The sequence below is a fragment of the Helianthus annuus genome, chromosome 1, assembly GCF_002127325.2.
Source record: "Helianthus annuus cultivar XRQ/B chromosome 1, HanXRQr2.0-SUNRISE, whole genome shotgun sequence".
NCBI classification, from domain to species: domain Eukaryota; kingdom Viridiplantae; phylum Streptophyta; class Magnoliopsida; order Asterales; family Asteraceae; genus Helianthus; species Helianthus annuus.
In genome coordinates, this window is record NC_035433.2 from 72,808,416 (window position 1) to 72,816,489 (window position 8,074).

At 37.2% G+C, this 8,074-nt stretch overlaps 1 protein-coding gene across 1 annotated transcript; it reads left to right on the plus strand.

The window, feature by feature from the left end:
• Positions 1 to 3,573: 3,573 nt before the first annotated feature.
• LOC110936843 (cyclin-dependent kinase F-4) lies at positions 3,574 to 4,413 on the plus strand. The gene has a single exon (XM_022179259.1). The coding sequence runs from the start codon at positions 3,574 to 3,576 to the stop codon at positions 4,411 to 4,413; it is 840 nt and encodes a 279-aa protein (XP_022034951.1).
• Positions 4,414 to 8,074: the final 3,661 nt, after the last annotated feature.

Here is an 8,074-nt window from a genome sequence, read left to right on the forward strand (position 1 = left end):
CTATGTTCCATCATTATCACACAAACTGCTCTCAATTAGCCATATTACCAAAGAGCTAAATTGCACGGTACTAATGCATCCTACTTTTTGCCTTCTACAGGATATCAGGACGGGTGTGATTATCGGACGTGGTACTGAGCGCCAAGGATTATACTATGTGGATGAAGTCACTCAACAGGGTACTGTGATGTTGGCACATGGAACCGAAAACCGGGAAGCTTGGCTATGGCATAGACGTTCGGGACACCCATCCCAAGGTTATTCGCACCTTTTGTTTCCAAAACTCTTCCCTTCAAATGGAAAAATAGATTGTGAAACCTGTCTTCGTGCTAAAAGCCATCGACAACCATTTAAACCTAGCAATACGAAAGTTGCTTCACCTTTTTCACTAATCCATTCTGATGTGTGGGGTCCTGCTCCTGTGATGGGGGGCAGGGTCTTCGGTACTTTATACTATTGGTGGATGATTGCACTCGCATGACATGGGTATATTTTTTAAAAAACAAAGCCGAAGTTTACGAAAAATTTATCATGTTTTATGCTATGATTCAAACTCAATTCCGAACTCAAATCCAAATCCTTCGATCCGACAATGGGGGAGAATTTGTCAATACATCCATGAAACAGTTCTTTAAAACCAAAGGATTAGTTCATCAAACCTCTTGTTCTCATACCCCCGAACAAAACGGTGTTTCCGAACGGAAAAAACGTATTATTCTTGAAATGACTCGAGCCCTTTTGATCGAATCTCAGGTTCCTAAATCTTTCTGGTCGGAGGCAGTTGCAACCTCCGTGGATCTCCTGAATCGGCTTTCCACAAAAGCTCTTAAATTTAAGACTCCCTTAGATTGTCTGTCTAAGTCTGCCAGTATTCCACATCCCCTTACACTTGAACCTCGAATCTTCGGGTGTACCGCATTTGTTCACATACCCAAAGTCAACCGAAACAAGCTCGGCCCATGTGCTGAGAAATGTGTGTTTGTCGGCTATGGGATCGACCAAACAGGTTACCGGTGTTATAATCCAAAAACTCATCAAATGTTCACCACAATGAACGTTGACTTTCTTGAAACAAAATACTTTTATGACACCCAACTCAGTGGTCAGGGGGAGAATGAATGTATAGACCCTCTGAGTTGGCTAACCCAACTTCCCTCATCTGAAGAAGTAACAACAGAAAATCCTCACAGTACTGCGAGTCCTTCAAACACAGCCACACAATCTGCGGAGCACAGTACCACCGAAGAAAGTCCATCCAACGTGATACCTGAGGTAAGAAATACTGAGAACCCTGAATGTCATGCGCCGTCTTGTAACTATGAGACAACAACAGAGCCTACAGAACAGGTTGAACCAAATGTTGAACATGTTGAAATTGAACCAGTGGTTGAACATGTTGAACCACTGGTTGCAGCAGAGACAACCGGAAGATACTCTCTTCCTCCTAGAGCCAATAGAGGGGTTCCTCCAAAACGGTACTCCCCAGAGAGGGAAACCAGAAATTCAAGGTATCCTGTAGCTAATATGGTCAACGGGAACTTATCTAACAGTGCGAAAGCATTTGTTACTTCACTATACTCTGAACAAATACCTGACTCCGTAAAGGAAGCTCAAGGTAAGAAGAACTGGGAAGAAGCAATGGAAGTGGAGATGTGTGCTCTTATGAAAAACAACACATGGGAGAAGTGCATTCTTCCTAAAGGAAAGAAAACAGTTGGATGACGGTGGGTGTATTCAATCAAATATAAACCAGATGGTTCCATTGGGTGATACAAAGCTCGGCTTGTAGCCAAGGGTTACACTCAGACGTATGGGATCGATTACTCTGAGACATTTTCTCCGGTTGCAAAAATGGATACCATCCGAGTTCTCTTCTCCATAGCAGCCAATAAGGAATGGCCCCTTCAACAGTTTGATGTTACAAACGCCTTTCTCCATGGAGACCTAACAAAAGAAGTCTACATGGAAGCACCTCCAGGTTTTTCAGGGAGTTTTAAAGAAGGGGAAATTTGTCGGTTGAAAAAGTCCCTTTATGGGCTAAAGCAGTCTCCTCGGGCATGGTTTGGAAGTTCACTTTGGCCATGAAAGAGTATGGGCATCACCAAAGTAACGCTGATCATACTCTGTTCCTCTAGAGAAGAAACGGCCTTGTAACTTGCTTGATCATATATGTAGACGACATGATTATTACCGGAGATGATATAGAAGAAATAGCATGGCTGAAAAGAAATCTGTTTTCAAAGTTTGAAATGAAAGACCTTGGGAATCTCAAGTATTTCCTCGGGATAGAAGTTCTCAGGTCTAAACGGGGAATTTTCATCTGCCAAAAGAAGTATGTCCTTGATCTCCTAGCAGAAACTGGGTTCATTGATTGTAAACCAGCAGATACTCTAATGGTGGTGAACCACAATCTTCACATGGAACTCAATGGAGAACTTGCAGACAAAGAAAGGTATCAACGGCTCATGGGCAAGCTAATTTATCTCTCTCACACTCGCCCTGATATAGCTTATGCTGTTGGAGTGGTGAGCCAGTTCATGCATCAACCTCAAGTTGCTCACATGGAAGCTGCTCAGAGAATTTTAAGATATCTCAAGGGAACTCCAAGCCATGGAGTATTGTTCAAAACAAATGGACATTTAAATGTTGAGATCTATACTGACGCAGACTGGGCAGGAGATAAGGGAAACCGAAGGTCAACATCAGGATATTTTTCTTTGGTTGGTGGAAACCTCGTTACCTGGAGGAGTAAGAAACAGAAGGTAGTCGCTCTGTCGAGTGCAGAAGCGGAATTTAGAGGTATAGCTCGAGGCTTAAGCGAAGTTCTTTGGATCAGGAAGCTGCTAGAAGACATTGGTTTTTCCCAAAAGGCTCCTAGTAAAGTTATGTGTGACAATACAGCTGCAATACAAATCTCAGAAAACCCAGTTCAACATGATCGAACAAAACACGTGGAGGTAGATCGACATTTCATCAAAGAAAAGCTGGAAGAAAGAATCATAGAACTCCCGTATGTTTCGTCAAAAGATCAACTCGCAGATATACTCACAAAAGCCGTCAACGGAAACGCCTTTAGTAGTTGTTTGAGCAAGTTAAGTATTGGTGATCCCACTACTCAACTTGATGGCCGGGGGAGTGTCGGAAAGTAAACAATATGTCATAGTGTAGGGGTAAATGTATAAAATGGTGTTCTATATAAACACCTTATTCTGTAACCCTAGTTTGAGTACAATACATTTTCAATACAAACAATTCCCAACCAGAGTATTTTTCTCTATACCAAACAACAGTCGCATCATAATGGTCCATATCTCCACCTACGTGTATATTTTTAAAACTCAGATATGCAAATTTGAATTGTGTGGATATACTTATCCCGTATTAAATTGAAAGAACTTGTATCAATTAAACAATAATATTTTTCAGTTACAACTATAAGAACAATAGAACTTCTAAGCACCGACATTCTGTGCATAAGATGATATATAAAACCGTATAAATAAGTAACATACCCTAATCTCATATTCAACATACTACTTCATTCAAAACTCACTACACTACAGTCTATACGCTATGGAGAAATATGAAAGAATCATGGAAATTGGACGTGGGTCGTATGGGGTTGTGTGGAAAGCCATGAATAAGCAGACCGGAGAGGTTGTTGCGATCAAGAAACTCCTCGAAGAATATCACACAGCGGAAGAGTGCATGAACTTGATAGAAGTCAAATCACTCATCAAGATGGCCAATCATCCGAATATCGTAAAACTTAAGGAGGTCATACGAGAAAACAACACACTATTCTTGATATTTGAATGCATGGAATGCGATCTCTACAAGCTTATGGTTGCAAGAATGAAGCGGTTCTCCGAAACCGAAATAAGAAACTTGTGCTTCCAAATCTTTCAAGGTCTTGCACACATGCACAAGAAAGGCTACTTTCACCGTGACCTCAAACCTGGGAACCTTCTTGTATCCAAGAATACGGTAAAGATCGGCGATCTTGGTATGGCCCGCGAGACGAATGGTAAACCGCCATACACTCAAAATGTTACAACGTTATGGTATCGTGCTCCGGAGGTGTTTCTACGTTCGTCATTTTACAATTCTTCGGTTGATATGTGGGCTGCTGGTGCAATCATGGTTGAGTTATTTACCAACCGACCATTGTTTCAAGGTTCTTCTGAAGCAGATGTAATGCATAAAATCTGTCGAGTGTTAGGCACCCCAACTGAAAGTACGTGGTTCTCGGGACTTGATCTTGCTGAAAACATAAGCTATCGGTTTCCTGATTTTCCTGGTGTGCGGTTTTCTGAACTATTGCCGAATGCAAGCTCTGATGCGGTTAATCTTATTGCATCACTTCTTTCATGGTGTCCTTGTGAAAGGCCCACAGCCATGCAAGCTCTTTAGCATCCTTTTTTTCACGGCTGTTACCGCGTGCCTCCAACCGTCCGCCTTGAAGACACATGTTGTAACATTCTTAATTCCGTACCACTCGTGTTCAGAATCGCAAGGCAACGAGAGCTGTTGAAGGGGACAAGAAGCTTAAGAAGTTGTGCGAGTGGATCAGAAAGAGTGGATCCAAGTGAAGATCCGATTTGCAAGCTCCGGTTAAATCCATTTGTGTTTTTGAAGTAAAAGAAGTATGAAGCTAGAATACAATCAAAATACCATGAACTTATGTGAAATTGAGGTTAACTTTCTTTAGGGTTTTAGTTTGCATTGGATTTGCTCTGGTTAATCAATATTAAAGATGTTCAGTTGTCATTAAGCTTTAGGATTAAAATATCTTGTATGCTCACTATGTGTTTTGTTAGAAAATTTGATAGCCACGTAAATGTAATATTTTGGCTATTTTAATTAGTTTTGTGACTATAATTCCACTTGTAATTATGCACCATTGTTTAGTGATTCTCTCAAGCTTATTGAGAACTCCTTTAATGTGTGTAGAGAGAGAGAGCGAGAGAGTAGAAGGGTACCGCATTACACGCCTTGCACGTTTAACCCATTACTCGACCTACTATCATAAAGTTTAGTGTGCTATATTGATATATTGATAGGTGAATAGTTTTGTTTGTGAATGTGTTCATTGCTACACCATTGATCATTTGTGTCTTTGATACGATTAAACCGTCTTAAAACCGTCGGTCATCGCAACATACAATTAAGCTCGTTAACTGAGATAGATCGAAGTAGACAAGGAATGTCATATTCTCATGCAAGCATGAACTTGAAAATGTATCATATTTTTATTTTTGTAATATATATTTATGTATTTTATATTTTATGAGAGCCCCTCCTTACATGATATTTGAGGTGTTAGGTTTTACCTTATATGGTTTGATCATAAATATGTTGATTTTTATTATACTAACATTTAGGAACTACTTTGTTGAGGTGAATTGATATTATTTGTATCACTATACGTGCTCTATTTTGTTATCGGGTGAAATTATAAATTTTGATAAAGTCATGGAACAATATTATCTTTAGTATATTTAAAGGTTAAAACCACAAAAATCATTTTAAATAATTTTCATTTGATAGAAGTTTTTCTGAATTTAAAATAATTTATTTCTCCCTATGAGTTTATAAATCAGTGATTTGTCAAATGGGAACCAAGATTAGTACAAATAAGAATTTCATACTCTCTAACCATGTTAATTGTATTATTTTCTTAAATCATAGAGAATTATATGAAATTCTCTCTTAGTAAAATACATTATACATGTGAAATTTATATACTATTAATTTATAAGAATGTTAGGCATCATTACTTGTAAGTTGTGCTAGATATATTGTACAAGTTATTTTCCATTTATCCTTTTATTGGTTTTCTTGGGTGGTGGCTAGGGGTGTGCACGGTTCGGTTGGGTTTTTGGGTAAAATCAAAACTGTAACCGAAATTCGGTTTTTGAAAACCGTTCGGGTTCAGTGTTTTCGGTTTCGGTTATTACGGTTTTAACAACGGTTCGGTTCGGTTTTTCGGCTTATTAAACAAATTAAGTTAGATTCAAAAATTAAAAGTATAATTCAAAGTTTAAAAATGTCTCTTAAATGTTTACATTTAAGTTAATATATTTAGTCTTTTTTATTAATAGTGTTGATATAAACATAACCTTCTAATCCATTTTAATGTTTTTATTAAGACGTTTTCTTTTATAATACTTTGAAAATCATTTAATTTTTATGTTAAATTTAGTTATTTCTTGTAAACAATGGATAAATCATTTTAATGATACATAAACATGTTATGTTCTTATTATAAATATTTGACATTCAAGAATAAAATTAATAATAATTCTTAGTATCATTGATTAAATACTTAAACAACTTAAACTTAAAAATATATGGATTTGACATACTATTATAACATATCGATTGGGTTCGATTATTTTCAGTTATTGAAAATGGTTATCCGAAAACCGAATCAAAATTTTCGGTTATTAAAAATCTAAAAACCGAACCGTAGAATCAGAAATAAGGAGATGTTGAGTGCATAATGAGAGAGGGGGTGGTCCTAGGAGGCAACAACAACCCTCAACCAGTTTTCTTGCGAGGCGGTGCCGGTGCTTAAGTGCTCTGATAATGAGGTTTTGAGATGGTGGGGGTTGTAAATAACTTTCAAGAATTTGGACACAGTTAAGGGAGTTACATATACAGATACATATTATATATGTATGAAGGTATAACCTCATAAAAAGAGATTTATGTAAAGATTCTTGGAAGACTTGAGGATATGTTATACAACATTATGAAAATCAAATATTGGAGGAAAAGTTGAGTTTAAGAGAGTGAGAAATAGAGGAAGGTTTTGGGGAGAGATAAATATAATGGGTAACTAGGGATGTTTATACATATAGGTAAGCAACAACTCTTTTATCGAATAAAAAATTAACTTTGGTAAAACATTTTGTTTATTACCATCACAGCCACCATCAAAAACACCACCAACCACTATAAAGTAAATTATTTATTTCAGTTTTTACTCAATGTATAATAAATAGTAATTTAAAACATGTTAATCTATACTTAAAAGAAGATAGATTAATCCCAAACTTTTTTTTATTATTATATATGCTTTGAGTTACTTTTTTAAGAAAAAAAGAAATACGTGTACATGAAAGGAACACATATCACAACAAAGGCGAAGTTGGTATTCCTGGTATACGTTACACCTAAATTTGTAAGCCCTAGCCGCAACGCGGTGGGGCTTACATCTAGTTGTTATTAGAATTAAACAGAAAGACAATAATTGTGTTTTAGGGTGGCCCAACCCAACCCCTTGGACCTTTCAGAAGTTTAGATTTCACAAAAAAACCAGCCGCATTTTCATTTTCAGAAAGATAACAAAATATATGCGCAAATTTAAATGTAGGAATTGCATGGATGTATGGGTTAACAATTTTATCTTGAGGTGGTGTGTTTTTTAACTGAAACTCGAAAACCGAGTTTAATAAAACTAACATGAACTTGATTATGGAGTTACTTAGTTAACCCGAACCCAAACAAGATGGAACCGAAACCCGAAAGTAGTATTCAGGTTAGTAATTGAGTTAAAATAATGTTAACCGGGTTAACCCGAATTTACATAAAAACAAATGTAAATTATATTATATGCGTAATCAGCAGAAAAGTCTAGATTCACTCCCATATTTTTTGTTGTTTCGTAGGTTGATTGAGCGACTAAAAAGGTTCGATTTGGTGAATATGATTTGACATTTTCTTTTTAGTTTATACTATTGGTTGATACGGTTTGGTTTTGTATCATTATGGTATCGTGCCCCGGAGGTGTTTCTACGTTCGCCAGTTTACAATTCTTCTGTTGATATGTGGGTTTTTGGGCTGCTGGTGCGATCATGGTTGAGTTATTTACCAACCAACCATTGTTTCATGGTTCTTCTGACGTAGATGTAATGTATAAAATCTGCAGAGTGTAGGTACCCCAACTGAAAGTACGTGGTTCTCAGGACTTGATCTTGCTGAAAACATATGCTATCAAAATTTCCTGATTTTCCTGCTGTGAAATATTGCCGAATGCAAGCTCTAATGTGGTAAATCTTATTGTATC

What these genes read in the sequence shown, in the direction of transcription:
- LOC110936843 (XM_022179259.1), top strand. Translation starts at nt 3,574, where the DNA reads ATGGAGAAATATGAAAGAATCATGGAAATTGGACGTGGGTCGTATGGG.